Here is a 22,051-nt window from a genome sequence, read left to right as displayed (position 1 = left end):
AGGAGAAATCACAAATTGCAAAATGTTGCTCAACAAAAATTAGCCTCCTTCACTACTAATTACACAGAAAACTCTGAGCACTCCAACCCATCATTGCATGTCTGCTTGTCATCCCAATAATCCCAGGCATGATGGGGATTGGAAGGGACGTCTGGAGATCATCCAGTCACAGTATTGCTAAGGTTGGAAGAGACCTCAAGGATCATCGAGTCCAACCCTCCCTGCTAAAGTCAAGTCACTCAGAGCAGGTTGCCCAGGATCACAACTTCCAGGTGGGTTTGCAGTCTCTCCACAAGTTTACCTGTGAGGTCACAGTGTAGCATTCAATATCTCACAGTTATTCATGATTTGCAGCATTTCTTTGCACAACACTCGTCTATTAAATGCACCATTAGTTGCCATAGAAACGAAATTTCCTTGATTAATGTTTTAAAATGCCACATCCATGCCCAGGTGAAGCTAATGGTGGGTGGGCAGATGCAGCCTTTTTTCAGCAGTTGCTGCTTTCAGGATTTTGTCCCCAAGTTGGTTTGGATTTTTAAACACAAAGTACTCCTGCTGTTTGGGAATGAGGGCAACACAGAATCATAGAATGGCTTGAGTTGGAAGGTGCCTTAAAGATTGTCATGATGAGTCCTTCTCTGACTGTGACTGGCCCATGGTCTGTGTCTAGTTGGCTGGAGCTCACAGGGTGTCCCTTGAGGAGATTAGTTGCAGTGTCACCCTTTGAAGCCATCCTTTTCCCAGATGATAGCCTAGGAACCAATTGTCGTGCTGTACCTAGGTGTGTAGGGATGTGCTAAGGCCACTTACTCCTGTGGTGGCCCCCCGAGGAGTGCCAGAGGTTGTCCATGAGCCCCTCTGCATTCCCAAAGGGAAGAGAAAAGGAGGAAGGCAGAGGTACTTGATGGGGTGGGAAAGAAACTCGACCAAGGGGGATGGAAAGAACAATCCCATGAATAGAAATGACGAGACACAAACCAAGAGCTAACCCAACCCCTGACAGCAATGATGGCATCATTGGTACCACTGATGCTGGGGGCAGGCACTGGGCAAGTCCCAGACTGGACTCAGCAGCAGATGGGAACCAGAGTTCAGTTGAGGGTCACCTGTCCTGTCTGCTCCTTCCCACAGGTGCCACCTCTGCCTTCCTGCCCCACAAGGTGGGGCACAAGTTGTGGTAGTGCCCTTGGTGTGCAGAGGAGCAAGTCTCAGACAGAACATTTCTGCAGCTCAGACCTTGTCAGGAGCTCTCCCCATCAGCTTCTCCCTGCTAGAAGCAGCCACTGGCAGAGCAAACCTGCCCTGACTTTCAGCAAGTGCCTCCCTGAGCAGAGAACTCACAGCCCTGACCAGAATTGGTTGTGCTCCAGCTCAAACCAGGACATTGATTAAGAGAAGCCAAATTTCACAAGGCAACAAGTCCAGGGCAGTGGCGCTCCCATGTGTCACCATGTAAATTTTCACTGCAAAAAGCTATAAAGTCTTAGGCCAGCTTTTCTTATTTTTTTGTACTTTCTGGAGCACTAAATCGGAATAAAAATTTAATAGGAAGGTCATAAAGAGGCTAATGTTCAAACACAGCCCTGCCAAGCTTCCTGTATTTTGCTGCAGAATCACACATCTGAGGCCACTATCCCCCTGCTTTGGGGCAATTAATCAGCAGAAAATATTGTGACTCTCGGAGAGCTGTAACGAGATCAAAACTGGAGATCAAGAGTGGAGGCAAGATGTTGTCTGATAAAGAAAATCTATAAACAGGTAAACCCAAGCAAAATCCATTTTTTTTTTATCCTGAATCCCAGAGGAGAAAATAGAGATTTCTATGAAAAAATAGGGCAGCCATGTTGTTGCTTTTGTGAGAAGATGTTTTGGTGGAACAGTTCTGAGGGTTTGGGTTTTTTTTTATTCAGCTTAAGATGGCACTTTTCAGAGCTGGTCCATTGCTTTTCCTGGTGGATAACAAGCTGGCTTTCTTTGAAGGCCAGACTGGATGAAGCCTTGAGCAGCCCAGTCTAGTGACAAGTATTCCTTCCAGTGCTGGGGGGGGGGGAGTTGGAAATAGATCATCTTTACCATTCTACTAATCTTAAGCTGCCTTAACCTTCCAGGTAGGCAGGTTTGAGAAGCATCTTCGATTTCACCTGCACCAAACCACACCAGCTGCTGGTCAGCTTTGCTGGAGGAGACATTAGAAAAGTAATCATAGAATCGTAGAGTAGAATCATAGAATCAATGAGGTTGGAAAAGACCTCAAAGATCATCAAGCCCAACCTGTCACCCAACACCTCATGACTAACTAAACCATGGCTCCAAGTGCCACGTCCAATCTCCTCTTGAGCACCTCCAGGGACCCTTTTCTCCAGGCTGAATAGCATCTTAGAGAATCATAGGATGATTTAGATTGAAAGAGACCTTTAAGAGACCCATCACTGCCAAGTCCACCACTAAATCATCAGCTCCATATGGCTTTGAAACTCCTCCAGGGATGGGAACTCCACCACTACCCTGGGCAGAAATTGTTTTTCATATCCAACCTAAACCTCCCCTAGGGCAACATGAGACTGTTTCCTCTCATTCTGTCACTTGTTCCTTGGGAGAAGAGGCCGACCCCCACCTGGCTTGAACCTCCTTTCAGGGAGTTGAAAAGAGCAATGAGATCTCCTCTCATCCTCCTTTTCTCCAGGTTGAACAACCCCATTGCCTAAGAGTCTCCCAAGCTCTTGTGTGCCTCAGCCAGTTGCTCTGGTGCATAATATCTATTTTCAATTGCCCCTGTCTTCAGATTTGTTCTTTATTTCCTTTTATCAACCTCCATGGATCTCAAACACCCCCATCAGGATCTCACGTTCAAGTACCACGTAGTTGTGTTGACATTCCAAGCAAATCGTTAAACAAAAGACAAACTCTTCTGCTGTGGATGTTTCTTCTTCTGCAGCTCAATATCAAACTAACAGCCTGGAAAAATCCTTTATTAGAATAAACCTTTATTAGAATAAACCAAACCAGGTTGGAAGAGACCTTCAAGATCATCGTGTCCAACCCATCAACCAATCCAACCCACCCAAACAGCTAACCCATGGCACCAAGCACCCCATCAAGTCTCCTTCTGAACACCTTCAATGACGGTGAATCCTCCACCAACAGATCCTGTTGCACTGATACCCACTGCCCTACACCAGTCTAGCCCTCAGCAGAAGATGGAACCAACATTTCAGAGACAAACAGCATGAAAGAAAGATGTGGTGACAGTAGGCATCTGTCACTGGGCATGGCGGGGGCTCACCTGTGGTCGAGGATGGCCAGTGACCAGGCAGGTCAGCTCCAGTGTCTCTCCCTCACGGATGGTGTAGACCCTCTCTGAGTAGCGTTCCTCCTCGATGTTGCAGGCCAGGCCTGAGTGCACAATCCGCACCGTGGGGGGAGCTGCAAGAACCAGAGAGAGAAAGCGGTGAGCATCACCATCTACATTGAACCACAGAATTGCAGAGGTCAGAAGGGACCTCTAGAGATCATCCAGACCAACCCCCTGCTAAAGGGGGGTCACCCACAGCAGGTTATTCAGGAACACAATGTCCAGAAGGGTTTGAAATCTCTTCAGAGAAGGATACCTTCCACGATAACAAGTCGCCCTGTGGAGGGTGTCCCTGCGCTTTGCAGGAAGGTTGGACTAGATGACCTTTAAGATCCTTTCCAACCCAAACCAGTCTATGATTCTATAAAGAACACTCCACAACCTCTTTAAGCAGCTTGCTCCAGGACTCCAACACCCTCACAAGGAAAAAAAAAAACTTGCCTCAATTTCTGTGGAACCTCCTGGATTTCAGTTTGTGCCTGTTGCCCTTAGTTCTGTCACTGGGCACCACTGACAAGATTCTGTCCCCATCCTGTTGCACCTCACAAGTCCTTTAGCTCTTGCTGAGCATTGAGAAGATCCCCTGGCAGGGTGCTCTTCTCCAGGCTCAACAGTCCCAAGTCTCTCAGACTTCCTTTCTCACAGAGGTGCTCCAAGCTCCTCAGCATTTTTGGAGCCTCCACTCTACTCTTTCCAGTAGTTCTGTCTCTCTCTTGAACTAGGGAACCCAGAATGGAAGCCAGAATGGAACCCAGTACTCCAGATCGGGCCTTACCAGGGCAGAGTAGAGGGGAAAAGAACCTCCTTCAGCTTGCTGGCCACACTCTTCTTCCTGCATCCTTGTCTTTGCTCAGATCTTTCCCATGGCAGCAGTTTGGGATCCCTGCATACCCCTAGCCTAGAGGTCCACTGCTGGAGCTGAGTATGGAAAAGATCTTTGCTTACTCATCACTTGGCAGCAGAGGAGGTTCCACACTATTTATGAACACCCAGAAATCCTCTGAACGAAACCTTTGCAAGCTCATTTACATGCCAGGTTTTTTTTTTGTTTCTATTTCCAAACCAACTCTGCATTCCTGTTCTTTTTTTTTTTATTAGATAGCTTTCTAAATGTATTATCACACTCATTATGCAAATGAGGAGCCTTAATTAAACCATTCAATTTAAGCAGCAGAAACAGTAGGGACTGATGCTGTTCCCTTTCAACATCGATACCAAAATCCTGTTGCTGTCAGAGGGATCAGGATTGGGACCAGAGGTTAAGTTCAAGCAGAACCTTTACTTTAATTTTCTTGTAGAGACAACCTGAGCTACAGGATGAGAAGCTGCTCTACATGTTGTCAGTGTAGAAAAGCCTCAGTGCTATTGCTAATCCCACAGGCACAAATTGCAGCTCTGCTCTACGCATTTCCAAAGTACGTTCCTTGGCTCTACCACTCCATTTCTCAACCATGAAATTCCCAGCTATTGAAATATCTGTGGCTTCATCACACTCACAGCAAAGAAGATTTTCCTCATGTTGAGATGGAGCTTCCTGTGTTCCAGTTTACTTCCATTGCCCATTGTCCTATCACAGGATACCATTGCAAAAAGACTGGTCCCTTCTTCTTAACAGCTACCTTTCAGATATTTATAAACTTAGCTCCTCTAAGTCTGCTCAAAAGTCTGTCGCCAGTTCTCTTATCAGCACCTTTAAGCTCTGAAAGGCCACAGCAAGGTTTCCCTGGAGCCTTCTCTTCCCCAGGCTAAACAGCCCTGATTCTCTCAGCCTGTCCCCACAGTAGAGGGCTTCCAGCCCTCCCATCATTGTGTGGTCTCCTCTGGCCTCACTCTAACAGGTCCATGTCTCTGTTGCACTGAAGACTTCAGAGCTGGCCCCTGCACTGCAGGTGGGGTCTGAGCAGAGCAAAGGGGCAGAATCCCCTCCTTCCACCTGCTGCCCATGCTGCTGGGGATGCAGTCCAGCCCAAGGTCAATATATGATCTTAAATATTCTGTTAATCCTCAATTGTTATATATTATTTTTTCTAAGTAGAGCAGTGCCTACACATCAAAATTTCCAATGGCTTGGGACACAGAGCATCCTCTTTGATCTACCATGCCCAACAACAGGTTTTCTGGGTCATAACTAGGGCTTTTATTGTCTCCCACCACACAAATAACCAAATACTGATGTGCTAAATCAGCACATCAGAGCAGAAAGGTAAAACAAGGTTCACCATAGATCATATGGCTTCAGATAAAATTGGAAGAGTCAGCAACATTACCCCAACATGCTGCTGCCTTTTAAACTCAGATTACATTAATATTGCATTTTTATTCATATTATATTCATATAACTTCAAATTGCATTTGTAATGTCCTTCATTTTAGTGTCTACACCACTTCTGCATGTCCATTAGGTTTGAGAAGGCAACAGAGAAAAGAGAAAATAACCCCCTGGTATTATTAGGAGGGGAAAAAAATACTCTGGTTTAACAAGAGATCAAAAGAATCAAGTAAAATATAGACTATTCCTAGTTGCTTAAGTTTTTAAGACTTATGGTTCAGCAGACATGGCATAATTATGAGATGTCACCTCCCTCTCCACTGCAGGAATATTCATTACAGCTCCTTCTGAAATATGCCCCCAAGGATTTAATGCCAGGCAAGATGTTAAAGTCCCAGAGACCAGCATTTATTCTGTTTGTGGCACTTGAGGAGAATTTGTCTTCTGATCATACACAGTAAATATTGCATGAAGGGATCCATCATGGTGATGTTCCCAGCAATGCACACACTGGTAAAGGAAAGCTCAGAGTCAGGTCAAAAGGAATCATAGACTGTTGGGGGTTGGAAAGCACCTCTGGGGATCATCCAGTCCAATGCCCCTGCTAAATCAGGGGCACCCACACCAGGTTGCCCAGGATCACAATGTCCAGGTATGTTTGGAATCTCTCCAGAGACTCCACAAGCTCTCTAGGAATCCTGCTCCAGGGCTCCAGCACCCTCACAGCAAACAAGTTTCTCCTCATCTTTAGATGGAAATTCCTGGGTTCCAGTTTGTGCCCTGTTGACACTTGTCCTGTCACAGGACACCATTAAAGAGAGCCTGGCCCCTTCTTGACACCCACCCTCCAGATATTGATAAAAATTAATAAGATCTCCTCTCAGGCTGCTCTTTTCCAGATTAAAGAGCCCCAGGTCTCTCAGCTTTAAACCATATGGAAAAACAATAATATCAGAATGAAAATCAACCCCACCATGCTTCTACTGTAAAGATGATTTTCATCCTGAAGAAAAGAAGGCTCCAAGGAGACCTTATAGCAGCCTTCCAATACTTGAAGGGGGCTACGGGAAAGCTGGGCAGGGACTTTTTAAAAGGGCTTGCAATGGCTTGAACCTGGAAGAGGGGAGATTTAGACTGGAGATTAAGAAGAAATTCTTTACAGTGAGGATGGTGAGACACTGGAACAGGTTGCCCAGGCAGGTCGTGGATGCCTCCTCCCTGGAGGTGTTCAAGGACAGGTTGGACATGGCCTTGAGCAGCCTGGTGTAGCATGGTGGCTGGGTTGGAAACAGATGATTTTCAAGGTCCCTTTCAACCCAAACCATTCTATTACTCTATGATGTGTGGCACCATGACATTTCTACTTTCAGATGAAAGAATGGGGCCAGCTTCAGCTTTCGCCATGCCTTGTTATATATTGACATTACATAGGGCTTTGCTCAGGAGATACAAGTGACCACTCCAAAACACCTTAGATAAAAAGTACTGAAATGAGACAAAGATCTCAGCCTCGGGCCCTTCATTCCAAGAAAAGACATTGAGGTGCTGGAGCAGGTCCAGAGAAGGGCAAAGCTGGTGAAGGGTTTGGAGAACAAATCTGGTGAGGAGTGGCTGAGGAAGTGGGTTGTTCAGCCTGGGAGGAAAGGAGGCTGAAGGGAGACCTCATTGCCTTCTATAACTCCCTGAAAGGAGGTTGGAGCTGGGTGGGTCTTGATCTGTTGTCCCAAGAATCAAGTGATAGGATGAGAGGAAGTGCCAGAAGAGTTTAGGTAGGACATGAGGAAAAATTTATTCCCCCAAAGCGTTGTTATGCCCTGGCCCAGGCTGCCTAGGGTGGTGGTGGAGTCCCCATCCTTGGAGGGATTTCAAAGCTGTGTAGATGTGGTGTTGAGGGACATGGTTTTGTGGTGGACTTGGCAGTGTTGGGTCAATAATTGGATTTAATGATCTTAAAGGTCTCTTCCAACCAAATCATGATATGTCTGAAGAGTTATCATGGCCTTTTTCGTACCCCTCTCTGAACTGGATCACGCCTCCCCTTCCAGAAACAGCCACTGACTAACAGATACAAAATGTCACAGATTTTAATACTTACTTTTAACGCTAATTTAAGCCATTAATTTTAAAACCAGTTCTTAACCCTAGCCCAGCAGGACAACCAAGAAGCAGCAGTTCCAAGAGTTATAAAGGATGGGGGAAAAAAAAAAACATAAAATAAATCTACCTGTTCCTAGAAACAGCTTTATAGTTCCCCCAGCTCAATAGATACTCTGCTGATAAGCTTTGTAATGTCAAAATTAGGTCAGGCAGTGACAGCAGTGTTGGGAAGCAGCAGTGTGATTTAATTAGCTCTGTGCCTTCTTCTCTTAGTCCTATCAATCAAGAGGCTTCCTGAGCTCCGGAAACACAGTTTAAATCACAGAGAAGAGGGCAAATATCAACCAAGGTGGGAAAAGTCAGTCCAACCAAGGAGAAAAAGAGTTGATTTGATCCTCCTCTTGCTACTCTGGTGGGTAAGGTCAGCTCAGGGCCGGCTCAGAAGAGGAGAATATACCATAGATGCTACCATGTGCATAAAGTGAAAATATGTACGAAATATTTGGTACTTATGCACAGAATCTCACATGGTGAGGGTTGGTAGGGACCTCCAGAGATCATCCAGCCCAACCTGCCTGCTAAAGCAGGAGCACCCACAGCATCTTGCCCAGGATCATGATGTCCAGCTGGGATTGAAATTTCTCCAGAGAAAAAGACTCCACAACCTCTCTGGGCAGCCTGCTCCAGAGCTCCAGCACCCTCGCACCAAACAAGTTTCTCCTCAGCTTCAGATGGAACACTCTGGGTTTCAGTTTGGTCCCTTGTCCTGTCACGGGGCACGACTGAGAGGAGTCTAGCCCCACCTTCTTTGACCTCCACTCTGTAGGTATTGATCATCATTGGGAAGATCCCCTCTCAGATTGCTCTCGTCCAAGTTAAGAAGCCCCAGGCCTCTCTGAACTACAGACCATTCCCAGCTATCACTTCATTAGTAGACCGAATATCTCTTTACCAACTTCCAGTTGGAAAAGGACTTCACAAATCTCACATCACCTGCAGCAAAATCCTCTAAACTCCACATTGATGAGATCTACTGCCATCAGGCAGTACCTTCGTCATGGCAATACCACCGAGATTCCTGGTCACTTCATTTGCAATTAGTGGAATTAAGAGCTGAAAGGAGTGTGGGAAAACTCAATTCCAGGAGCTGCAACCACATCTGCAATTACTTTAAATCTTCTCTTTCTAAAACACCACCACCAAAAAAAAAGAAGAAGATTATTTTCTACTTATTACGCTGCAGAACTGCATGAAATTCACTGGGGGTTTCAATCCTATTAATTGGTTTTATAGGGAAAGGCTTCTAGGGCAGAGCAGCACAGTGGAAACATAACACACCAGAAGCAAAAGATATCCATGTGCAACTATGGGCTGAGGATATGATGGACTTCTGTGGAATAGAATAGAATAGAATAGAATAGAATAGAATAGAATAGAATAGACCAGGCTGGAAGAGACTTTCAACCTATCATCCAACCCACCTAATCAGCTAAACCATGCAACCAAGCACCCTATCAAGTTTCCTCCTAAACACCTCCAGTGATGGCAACTCTGCCACCTCCCTGGGCAGCACATTCCAATGGACAATCACTCTCTATGAAGAATTTCTTCCTAACATCCAGCCTAAACCTCCCCTCGTGCAGCTTGAGACTGTGTCCTCTTGTTTTGGTGCTGGTTGCCTGGGAGAAGAGACCAACCTCCACCTGTCTACAACTTCCCTTCAGGTAGTTGTGGAGAGCAGTAAGGTCTCCTCTGAGCCTCCTCTTCTCCAGACTAAGCAACCCCAGCTCCCTCAGCCTCTCCTCATACAGCTCGTGTTTGAGGCCTCTCCCCAGCCTCGTTGCCCTTCTCTGGACACCTTCCAGCAAGTCAACGTTTCCTAAACTGAGAGGCCCAGAACTGGACACAGTACTCAAGGGGTGGCCTAACCAGTGCTGAGTAAAGGGGCACAATGACTTCCCTGCTCCTGCTGGCCACACTGTTCTTAATGCAGGCCACGATGCCATTGGCCCTCTTGGCCACCTGGGCACACTGCTGGCTCATGTTCAGCCAGCTGTCAATCAGCACCCCCAGGTCCCTTTCTGTTTGGCAGCTCTCCAGCCACTCTGACCCCAGCCTGTAGCTCTGCACGGGGTTGCTGTGGCCAATGTGCAGAACCTGGCACTTGGATGTGTTCAATCTCATGCCCTTGGATTCTGCCCATCTGTCCAGCCTGTCAAGGTCCCTCTGCAGAGCCTCTCTACCCTCCAGCAGATCAACTCCTGCCCCCAGCTTGGTGTCATCTGCAAATTTACTGATGATGGACTCAATGCCCTCATCCAGACCATCAATAAAGATGTTAAAGAGCATGGGGCCCAGCACTGATCCTTGGGGCACACCACTAGTGACTGGCTGCCAGCTGGATGTGGCACCATTCACCACCACTCTCTGGGCTCAGCCCTCCAGCCAGTTCCTCCTGGAATATCAGAGTCACCATCATCCTTCAGCCTTTTCCTAATCCATGCACATTTCCCATTTCTTCTTCTATCTGAGCTGAGCTACCAGAAAGTCCTCACTGTAAGACTGTCTCTGCTTCTGGTTCTGCAGGAGCAAAAGGGCTACCAGTGAAACTTGCTGGGTCATGATCATGTGTCCCTGCCAAAGCAGAAGATTAAGAATCATTTCCTCTATGCTCTTGCAAGAATTAATCTTCTATCCTACCTCTTGCTCTTTCTTTCACACATCAAAAGGTCAGCTAATCCAATTCAAAGAAGATGGACTGCTCTTCTCTACACTGTAGGACCACACAAGCTCTGATAAGATTCACAGATATTGGCAGCTGAGTTATGCACTCAAAAGAAATGGGAGGACAAGGTGGGTACCTCTGCTTCAACCAGTGCTGCACATGGGACATATGACATGAGTCTTTCTCTGGACCTTGCAAATTGTCCTAGTTTCACCTGGGGAAGAGCTAATTGTCTTTTTAATTTGTTGATTGATTATTAGTAGAATCATAGAATGGTTTGGGTTGAAAGGGATCTTTCAAGGCCATCTAGTCCACCTTCCCTGCAGTCATCAGGGACATCTGCAACTAGAGCAGGTTGCTCAGAGCCCCTAGCAACCTGAGCTGGATGGAGGGAGGGAGCATCTTGCACCTCTCTGGCAACCTGAGACAAGTGGGGTCTCAGCAGAACAGAGCAGAGGGGCAGAATCCCCACCCTGCCCCTGCTGCCGGGGATGAGCCCAGGACATGTCTGGCTCTGGGCTGTGAGCACACAGTGCCAACTCATCTCCAGCTTTTCACCCACAAACACCCCCAAGTCCTTCTCCACAGGACTTCTCTCCAGCCCTTCATCTCCCAGCCTTGATTGATACTGGGGATTGACCCAGCTGAGGTGAAGGACCTTATGCTTGGTCCAGTTGAATCTCAGAAGGTGCATGACACCCTTAAACTGTTAATTAAAACTTAGCACAGTGATCACAATTTCTTGTGTCACAAAGCTCCTATTTTACACTTTCTGTATTAAAATAGTGGTCCCTGTAATTGGTAATTTTCATTTCCCAGCCTGTAACTTCATCATGCTCAGAGAATGACCCTGTCATGATTTCTTAGTTCATAGAATTGTTTTGGTTGGAAAAGGCCTCTAAGATCATCGAGTCCAACTGTCAACCTAAGACCACAATGGTCATTAAACCATGTCCTGAAGTGCCATGTCCACATGGTTCTTGAACATTTCCAGAGATGTTGCCTCCTCCACCTCCCTGGGCAGCCTGTTCACCTGACCACTTTTTCAGCAAAGACATTTTTTCCTAATATCCATTCTAAACCACCCTGACACAATTTCAGGCCATTTCCTCTCATTCTATCACCTGATACCAGGGAGAAGAGACAGCCCTACCTCATAACAACCTCCTTTCAGGTCTCACCTTAACCTCCTCTTCTCCAAAATGAACAACCCCAGTTCCCTAAGCCACTCCTCATAGGACTTGTTCTCCATGCCTTTCACCATCTTTGTTGCCTTACCACTACTCAGGCTGATATGTTCTTTGCACACAATAAAACAAGGCATCTTTCCAGGATAGAATCATAGAATCATTTTGGGATGAGAAGAACTTTAAGATGATCAATTCCAGCCATTGACCCAACACTGCCAAGTCCACCACAAAACCATGTCCCTCAGCACTATATCTACATGGCTTTTAAATCCCTCCAGGGATGAAGACACTAGCACTTCCCTTGGATTACAATGATTTGGTGTGGACTGTAAAGGCAAGCATAGACAGAAACCTTCCCACACTCCATCTTCCTCCCTGAACCACTCTTTCAGCAGTTTGCAACCTACACATTGCAGACAGAAGGTTCAAGGAATCTTCTAAAATAAGAAATCATCTATAAGTGAGGGATTAATTGAAGGAACACTTTGAAGTTCCTGTCATCACCAACCAGATGATGCTGCCAGACCATTTTCAATATTCTTATGCTCTAGGAATAACCTCTTACTTATATGATTCTTCTGAGCACAGACTAATATATTGACTTTCCAATACCTAAAAAGCTAGAGAAACAGGAATCTTTTTGGTTGGAAGAGACTTTTAAGATCATTGTGCCAATCCATTAACCCAGCACTGCCAGCTCACCACTAAACCAAGTCCCTCAGCACCACATCTACATGTCTTTGAAATCACTCCAGGGATGGAGACTCACCCAATTTACCTGGGCAGTCTGGGCCAATTAAGAAAAATATGACCAGCAAGTCAAGGGAGGTTCTCTTGCCCCTCTACTCACCCATAGGGAGCCCAGGTCTAGAATATTGTGTCCAGTTCTGGGCTCACCAGTTCAGGAGAGACAGGGAGCTACTGGAGAGAGTTGGGCAGAGGCTGCAAAGATGCTGAGGGGTCTGGAGCATCTCTGTGAAGAGGAAAGGCTGAGAGACCTGGGCCTGTGGAGGCTGGAGAGAAGCAGACCCAAAAGGAGTCTTCTCAATGCTCAGAAAGAGCTAAAGGACCTGTGGGAGACAAGAGGATGGAGCCAGATTCTTGTCAGCGGTGCTCAGCAATAGGACAAGGGTCAATGGGCACAAACCGGAACCCAGGACATTACAACTGAACAGGAAGAGAAACTTATTTGGTGTAATGGTGCTGGAGGCCTGAGCAGGCTGCCCAGAGAGGTTGTAGAGAGTCCTTCTCTGGAGAGATTCCAAACCCACCTGGATATTGTGATCCTGGGCAAGCTGCTGTGGGTGCCCCTGCTTTAGTACGAGGATTGGAATAGACTATCTCCAGAGATACCTTCCAGCCGTTCCTATCCTATGATTCTGTAAGTATTCCCAGAGCTCCTCCTTCCCTTGTTCATGGGATGGGCACGTCTCTTCACCCCACATGGCTTGTAGAAGCACAAGAGAAGGTCAGATTTGCCTGAAAGCACTGCCACATCAGATTTCAAACACACAGCCCCCCTTCTTCCTCTGAAAGCTACGTGTGATGTTTAACTTCTCAAAAAAACCCCAAAACCCACACAACAAAACCCAACAACAACAACAACAAAACCCAAAACACCAAGAAGCAAAAACTGGAGTGAGTGTTGTCTGAATGCAGGAGGAAGCTCTCGGTGCTACACAACCTACGCAACTGCCAACAACATGGGACTGCAGTCTCCTGAAGTGAGCTTTTTCTTGTTTGACTCAGCAATGAAACATTCACTAAATGGTGAACAGCCTTCAGCAAGGGATTTTACAAGAAGGATCTGGATGTGCTGGAGTGTGTCCAGAGAAGGGCCACGAGGATGATCAGAGGGCTGGAGCTCCTCTCCTATGAGGACAGACTGAGGGAGTTGGGGCTGTTCAGTCTGGAGAAGAGAAGGCTCCAAGGAGACCTTATTGTGGCCTTCCAGTATCTGAAGGGGGCTACAAGAAAGCTGGGGAGGGACTTTTTAGGGTGTCAGGTAATGATAGGACTAGAGGGAATGAAACAAAACTAGAAATGGGTAAATTCAGATTGAATGTTAGGAAGAAGTCCCTCACCATGAAGGTGGTGAGACACTGGCACAGGTTGCCCAGGGAGGTGGTGGAAGCCTCATCCCTGGAGGTTTTTAAGGCCAGGCTGGATGTGGCTCTGAGCAACTTGATCTAGTGTGAAGGGTCCCTACCCATGGCAGGGGGGTTGGAACTGGGTGATCCTTGAGGTCCCTTCCAACCCTAACAATTCTATGATTCTATTTTGGTTTTAGCTTGCTGCCTGAAAATCAAATCAAATAAATAAATAAATAAAAGGAGACAGTTTAATATTAAAGAGGGATTTTAAAATACATAACATAACATGAATGCAAATGAATAAAAGCCCAACGTTTTATGATGTTCAGCAAGAATAAAACAGCTTTTTCAACAACAATTTGCATTTTCTTGGGAGACAGCACAAATCTGTCCCAGTGAGCGGGGACTATCAAGCAAACAAATCTCTTTGTGGGAGGAAAAAAAAATCATTTCTTGAATTCAAATTGAGTTTCTTCTGCTTCAGTGTCTCTCACCTCATTTTCACACCTTCGTTTTGAAACACTGTGTGTAAATGCTGAAAGGCTGGGGTGGAGTAAGAAGAGTCTGACCTGCAGGTCCAGGGAGGTTCTCCTGCCCCTCTACTCTGCTCTACTGCGGACACCTCTGCAGTACTAGTTCCAGTTCTGGGCTCCCCAGTTCAGGAGACATAGACAACTACTGTAGAGAGTCCTGTGCAGGCTGCAAAGATGCTGAGGGTCCTGGAGAATCTCTGTGAGGAGGAAAGGCTGAGAGACCTGGGGCTGTTGAGCCTGGAGAAAAGCAGCTTGAGAGGGGATCTGATCAATACTCAGCAAGAGGTAAAGGACCTGTGGGGAGCAAGAGGATGGGGCCAGACTCTTCTCAGTGGTGCCCACTGACAGAACAAGGGGCAGTGGGCACAAACTGGAACTCAGGACGTTCCATATGAAGATGAGGAGAAACTTTTTAGCTGTAAGGGTGCTGGAGCCCTGCAGCAGGCTGCCCACAGAGGTTGAGGAGTCTCCTTCTCTGGAGAGATTCCAAACCCACCTGGACATTGTGATGCTGGGCAAATTGCTATGTGTGGCCTTGCTTAAGCAGGGGGGTTGGACTGCCTGATCTCTAGAGGTCCTATCCAACCCCCACCATGCTGGGATTCTCTGTTCCATCATATAAAACTAGAAACCTTTATGCAACAGATTTTATGTATTTCAGATACTATCAAATCTTGTGCAACTCTCTTCTCAGTATGAACAAGTAACACAGTTAAAACCCAACCAACCAGCCCAGCAGAAGTGCCAAGATAATGTCACAGTTTGCTATTAGCTCCTCTGCTGTTCTTTATGGGAACTGACTTATTTGAAGCAACTGTCTGAATGAAATAATAAACCTTCTGTTTCTCTGAGCAACAGCTTGTCAGGTTTTTGTGACTAAGCCAAATCTTCCCTCTACCTGGAGAAGTGGTGAGGAACTGCAACCTGCTCTAGGTGAACCTGCTCTGTCAGTGGGGTTGGACTAGATGATCTCCAATCCCTCTTGAACACCTCCAGGGATGGTGACTCCACCACCTCCCTAGCCAGCCCATTCCAATGGCTAACAACTCTCTCTGTGAAGAACTTTCTCCTCACCTCAAGCCTAAACTTCTCCTGGTGCCACTTGAGACTGTGTCCTCTTGTTCTGGTGCTGGTTGCCTGGGAGAAGAGGCCAACCCCCTCCTGGCTACAGCCACCCTTCAGGTAGTTGCAGAGAGCAATAAGGTCTCCCCTGAGCCTCCTCTTCTCCAGGCTAAACAATCCCAGCTCCCTCATGCTCTCCTCATACAGCTCGTGTTTGAGGCCTCTCCCCAGCCTCGTTGCCCTTCTCTGGACATGTTCAAGTGTCTCAGTGTTCTTCTTAAATTGAGGGGCCCAGAACTGGACACAGGACTCAAGGGGTGGCCTAACCAGTGCTGAGTACAGGGGCACAATGACTTCCCTGCTCCTGCTGGCCACGCTGTTCTTGATGCAGGACAGGATGCCATTGGCCCTCTTGGCCACCTGGGCACACTGCTGGCTTATGTTCAGCCAGCTGTCAATCATCACCCCCAGGTCCCTCTCTGTTTGGCAGCTCTCCAGCCATTCTGACCCCAGCCTGTAGCACTGCATGGGGTTGTTGTAGCCAAAGTGCAACACCCGGCACTTGGACTTGCTGAATGTCATCCTGTTGGACTCTGCCCATCTGTCCAGCCAGTTAAGGTCTCTCTGCAGAGCCCTTTGTGGCACTTGGTGCCATGGTTTAGTAGTCATGAGGTCTTGGGTGACAGGTTGGACTTGATGATCCTTGAGGTCTTTTCCAACCTTATTGATTCTATGATTCTATAATCTCCAAAGGTGTCTTCCAACCCCTGCCATTCTGTGATTCTGTGAGAGAAGCACTACACAAGGAGAGCAGCAGCATCACACATCACACAACCCACCAGTACCAGCGATCACCAAGAAGGAGCTTCCCCTGCCCATGGGCAGCAGGTTCATCAATCATCAAATCTTCTGAGTCGAAAAAGATCTTCAGGATTATTTAGTCCAGCCATTTATCCAGCATTGCCAGGTCACCAGTAAACCATGTCCCTCAGCACCACATCTATACAGCTGCCAGGGATCCTTCAGGGATGAGGATTCCTCCACTGCCCTGGGCATCCTGGGCAAGGCCTTAACAACTGTTGCAGTGAATAAATTTTTCCTCATGTCCAAACTAAACCTCCCCTGGTCCAACTTGAGTCCATTCTCATTCTATCACTTGTTCCTTGGGAGAAGACACGAACACCTACCTGGCTCCAACCTCCTTTCAGGGAATTATAGAGAGCAGGAGGTCTCCCCTCACCTTCCCTTTCTCCAGATTGAACAACCACAGTTTCTTCAGCTGCTCCTCACCAGACCTGTCCTCCAGACCCTTCACCAGCTTTGTTGCCTGTCTCTGGATATACTCCTGCATCTAAGTGACCTTTTTGGAATGAGAGGCCTGACAATAGAGAAGCTGCAAGAAATATATTCATCTTTTCCCTTATCTCCCTGGTTTTGTTCTTGAAGTCTGAGCCTCATCATCACACTCACTGTGGTGCATCCAACAGAGCTCTCCTGCTCAACAGCATTTTGCTTATACCCATCTGCAAAAGCCCAGACAGCCTATCAATGGCTGCAGGCTCCAATCTGCTGGTCCCAGAACCACTCAAGTCACTGCATGTTGAATTAAACAGAAATCAGATTTGTAGAATGGTTGGAGTATCATCTAGTTCCAACCCCCTGCCATGAACGGTGACACCTTCCACTATCCCAGGATGCTCAAGGTCCCATCCAGCCTGGCTATGAATGCCTCCAGGGAGAGGGCACCCACAACCTCCCTGGGCAACCTGTTCCAGTGTCTCAACACCCTCACTGTAAAGAATTTCTTTCTAATCTCCAGTCTAAAACTCCCCTCTTCCAGCTTCTGTCCATTGCCTCTCATTCTATCACTACTAGCCTGTGTAAAAAGTCCCTGCATAACTTACTTGTAGGCCCTTTCCAGGTACTGGATGTGATGTCACCCAAGTGCATGCTGAACTTGAAGTTCAAGAGCTTAGGGAATATTTTATCACCACAGATGGATTTTGGCTGGGAGAAGTGAGATCCATGTCCTTCTCCAGGTGCCTTACCCGGATTTCCCATGGCAGAAGCAGCTCTGTAAGGAACTTAATGACTAATTGCACTCTGTTAATAAACCTGGAGATGTCATCAGACACTGAAAGGAGATTGGGAAATCACATAAACAATAACACACAACCCGAGCACCCAGGTAGGTGTTTAATTATTGTCATCATTAATTTTTATTGATTAGTTGGTTGTTTGTTGATGCCTGCTCTAATAAATCAGGGAAATGCTTATAGCTGCCTTCACTCTGAAGGCACATCATGTGTCAAACAGCACATCAATACCAAGTCTTCATTTGGCTTCCCAAGGAAATGAGATCTATGGGGAGGTGACTTCTGCTGGTCTATCAATCCAGGTTCCAATTAATATTGAAAAGGTTGGGTCAGTTTGAAGCACACAGTAGAGGAGCCTCAAAGGAGCCTCAGATGCCAGGACTCATGGGACTGTTGCCAGCCCTAGGTCAGGTGAGTCATGGCATTGTCTAGCAAGGCTTTTACCTCCAAGGATGTCATTTCTACAACTGCTCTGGATCATCTCCCCAGGGGATACACCACTTCTGTGTGTGCAACTATCAGTGTGAAATCATACCGAAGATACCAATAGTGCAAAGATAAAACGACCAGAGCAGGTGTCAGCCACACACTGAACTGCTGGTCTAATGCATAATCACTTCTCTTTGACTGCAGACCCAGTTCACATTAGACTTTCACGTTAGTGCAAAAAGCAGACCTGGTGCTAATGCTGGCATTGGTGTCAAAGATTTTGGCCCAAGAAGCCTTTAGGCTCCTTGCAAAGGCATTTGGAGAAAAAAATGTTCCTGCCAAAATTCCTAACAGATTTTTTTAACTCTTTTTGTCACAGAATCCTAGCATGGTGGAGATTGAAAGGAATCTCTGGGGAACATCCAGTCCAGCCACCCTGCTAAAGCAAGATCACCCACAGCAAGTTGCCCAGAATCACAATGTCCAGGTGGCTTTGGAATGTCTCCAGAGAAGGAGACTCCACAACCTCTGCGGGCAGCCTGATCCAGGACTCCAGCACCCTCACAACTAAAAAGCTTCTCCTCATTTTCAGATGGAACTTCCTGGGTTGTTCTGTCACTGGGCACCACTGAGTAGAGTCTGGCTGCATCCTCTTGCCCCTCACAGGTCCTTTAGCTCTTGTGCATTGAGAAGATCTCCTCTCAGTCTGTTCCTCTCCATGAGAGCCCCAGGTCTCTCAGCCTTTCCTGCTCACAGAGATTCTCCAGGCCCCTCAGCATCTTTGTAGCCTCTGCTGGACTCTCTCCAGTAGCTTCCTCTCTCTCTGGAACTGGGGTGCTCAGAACATGTTGCAGAGTACAGGAATGGTCTTCGGTGAAAATAAGGACTGCCATACTCAGTCTTCTCCAGGAGCCAAATCCTTCTTGCATTGCAAGTCTGGGCACCTCCACTCCACACCCAGGAAAGCCTAGAAAAACAGGATATTTTTCTTCCTTCTACTGCTAAATCTTGGCAAACTTGAGCTGTGCAGCTCCAAATCCTAAATATTCAGCAGATGGTTCTTCATTAACTAATCCCAAAATGGAAATCAGCCATCATGAAAGGACAAAGTAGCAGGTTCCCCTATCTGTGTGATTAACGTGCAGTGCCCACACAAGGCATTGGTTCACCTCAATAGGGTAGCACACTGATGGAGGCTCAACAGTGACAGTCTGGGCTAAAGGAAAGTTACAAGTGATGTTCCCCAGCATCCATTGCTGGGGCCAGTTCTGTTTAACATCTTTATGAATGATGTGGATGAGGAGATTGAGTGCACCTTCAATGAGCTTGCGAATGACACTACGTTGGGTGGCAGTGTTGGTCTGCTTGAGGGTAGGAAGGCTCTACAGAGAGATCTGGACAGGCTGGATCAATGGGCTGAGGTTTAGCAAAATCAAGTGCTGGGTCCTACTCTTGAGTCACAATGACCCCATGAATGCTCCAGGCTTGGAGCAGAGTTGTTAGAAACTGCCTACTGAAAAAGAACCTGGGGCTACTGGTTGACAGCAGCTGAATGAGCCAGTGTGTGCCCAGGTGCCCAAGAAGGCCAAGACCATCCTGGCAATAGTGTGGCCAACAGGACCAGGGCAGGGACTGTGCCCCTCTGCTCAGCACTAGTGAGGCCACAACTCAAATACTGGCATCAGCATCTGGCCCCTCACTCCAGGGACATTGAGGTGCTGGAGCAGGTCCAGAGAAGGGCAACAAAACTAATGAAGGGTCTCACAAACAGGTCTAGTGAGCAACAGCTGAGGGACCTGGAGTTGTTCAGCCTTGAGAAGGGGAGGCCACCTGACTCCCTGCAACTCCCTGAAAGGAGGCTGCAGTGACATGGGGATTGGTCTCTTTTTCCCTAGTACCAAGTGATAGAAAGAGAGGAATGGCCTTAAAATGTTCCACAGAAGGTTTAGGTTGGCTATTAGGAACAATTTCTTTCCTGCAAGGGTGGTCAGGCATTGGAACAGGCTGCCTGGGGAGGTGGTGGAGTCACCTTCCCTGGAGGTGTTCAAGAAATGTGTGGATACGGCACTTTGGGACATGGTTTAATGGCCATGGTGGTGTTGGGTTGATGGTTGGACTTGATCTTGGAGGGTTTTCTTTCCAATAGAAACAATTCTATGATTGTGTAAGAAGACAAAGAGTCCAAGAAGGGAAAAAAAAAAACCCACACCACCACAACAAAACAAACAAAAACTAACCCACCCCCAAATACAGAAAAAAACCAAACCAACAAAACAAAACCCAAACTCAAAACACAAAAACATTTTGTGTTGGACTTAAATGAAATTTGCCCCCCAAAATATTCAGTGATATCAATATTTGGTGGGGCTCAAATTTTTACTACTTGAGAGGAAGGAAAAAAAAAAATTGGAAATCAAGCCACTGATATTTTTCCTCTTTGGAAGGAAAAAAAAAAAAAAAAAGAATTCTCCTGACCACTTTATTTGCAAGCAGACAGAAAAAGGAATCGTTTAGAATTACTGTGAGAGTCAGACAATATAATATCAGGCATTTTAAATTACTGAGTAATAAAAGATTCACTCTTTGGTGATTTACGAGTGGGATAAATGCCAACAGAGCACAACTGGCATCAACGGGAAGAAAATACAGCCTTGTAGACATAGTCAAGCCATCAAGATAAACTCTCTCTGTACCTCTACAAGTGCATTTTCATCAGATTTCAGCCAGGTCTCAGCTTACAGCAATAGAATGTCACAGTATGACATTATGGAAGGGACCTCTGGAGATCACCTTGAGTCCTGTGTCCAGTTCTGGGCCCCTAATGGGCCCCTCAGTTTAGGAAAGATGTTGAGTTGCTGGAACATGTCCAAAGAAGGGCAACAAAGCTGGGGAGGGGTTTGGAGCACAAGCCCTGTGAGGAGAGGCTGAAGGAGCTGGGGTTGCTTAGCCTGGAGAAGAGGAGGCTCAGGGGAGACCTTCTTGCTGTCTGCAACTACCTGAAGGGAGGTTGTAGCCAAGTGGGGATTGGTCTCTTCCCCCAGGCAACCAGCACTAGAACAAGAGGACACAGTCTCAAGCTGTGCCAGGGGAGGTATAGGCTGAATGTTATCAAGAAGTTCATCATAGAGTGATTGGCCATTGGAATGGGCTGCCCAGGGAGGTGGTGGAGTCACCATCACTGGAGGTGTTTAGGAAGAGACTGGATGGGGTGCTTGGTGCCATGGTTTAGTTGATTAGATGGTGTTGGATGATAGGTTTGACATGATGATCTCAATGATCTCTTCCAACCTGGTTTATTCTATTCAAGTCCAACCCCCCCCTGCAAAAGCAGGATCACACAGGAACATGTCCGTGTGGGGTCTGAATGTTTCCAGAGATGGAGACTCCACCAGATCTCTGGGCAGCCTGCTCCAGGGCTCTGTTACCCTTAAATTCAAGAAGTTCCTCCTCATTTTTACATTGAACTTCCTATGTTCAATTTTATGCACATTGCCCCTTGTCCTGTCCCTGGGCACCCCTGAGAAAAGACTGGCTCCATCCTCCTGACACCCACCCTTTAATTATTCATCAGCATTGACAAAATCTCCCCTCACTCTGCTTTTCTCCAGACTAAAAAAAACCCAGTTCTCTCAGTCTTTCCTCGTAAGAGAGATGTTCCAGTCCCCTCAGCATGTTTGTAGTCTGTAGTTGAACCCTCTCCAGCAAGTCCCTGTTCTTGAACTGGGGAGTCCAGAATGATACACAGTACTCCAGGGCAGAGTAGAGGGGAAGGAGAACTGCCCTTGATCTGTTGGCACCTCAGGAGACCACTGGCCTTGTTGGTCACAAGGGCACATTACTGGATCATGGTCATCCTGTTGTCCATCACCACTCCCACGTCTCATTTGCATGCTCAGCTTTCTCCACTTCCTACCAACATTTTTTGGGTGATCACTGGTTGCTTTAGATGATTAAACTGAACATCAAACTAAGGTCTTTTATTGGTATTCTGCTAAAATCAATAGACCAGAGCCTTGCTCTTTGGCTTTTGTCAAATCATAGAATCAGACTGGTTTGGGTTGAAAGGGACTTTTAAAGAGCCTCTTGTCCAAACTCTTTGCAGAGCAATATGCAACTAGAGCAGGGTGTTTAGAGCCTCAATCAACCTGACCTGCAATGGTTCAAGGAATGGGGCATCTACCACCTCCCTAGCCAACCAGGGC

General features: G+C 46.8%; 1 protein-coding gene across 3 annotated transcripts in view; it reads right to left on the bottom strand.

Annotated features, from left to right (window-relative positions):
* MDGA2 (MAM domain containing glycosylphosphatidylinositol anchor 2) overlaps positions 1-22,051 on the bottom strand; it is a 353,148-nt gene that overhangs the window by 224,082 nt on the left and 107,015 nt on the right. For all 3 annotated transcript variants that reach the window (XM_068166809.1, XM_068166808.1, XM_068166811.1), the window contains exon 2: positions 3,287-3,426. In XM_068166809.1, coding sequence (XP_068022910.1) covers positions 3,287-3,426 — 140 coding nt within the window. The remainder of the gene's footprint in view (positions 1-3,286; positions 3,427-22,051) is intronic.

The sequence above is a fragment of the Melanerpes formicivorus genome, unplaced genomic scaffold, assembly GCF_026170545.1.
Source record: "Melanerpes formicivorus ecotype bairdi unplaced genomic scaffold, bMelFor1.0.p_v2 SCAF_107, whole genome shotgun sequence".
In the NCBI taxonomy this organism is placed as follows: domain Eukaryota; kingdom Metazoa; phylum Chordata; class Aves; order Piciformes; family Picidae; genus Melanerpes; species Melanerpes formicivorus.
Note: the sequence above shows the minus strand (reverse complement) of the source record. Positions and strands in the feature narration are given on the sequence as shown.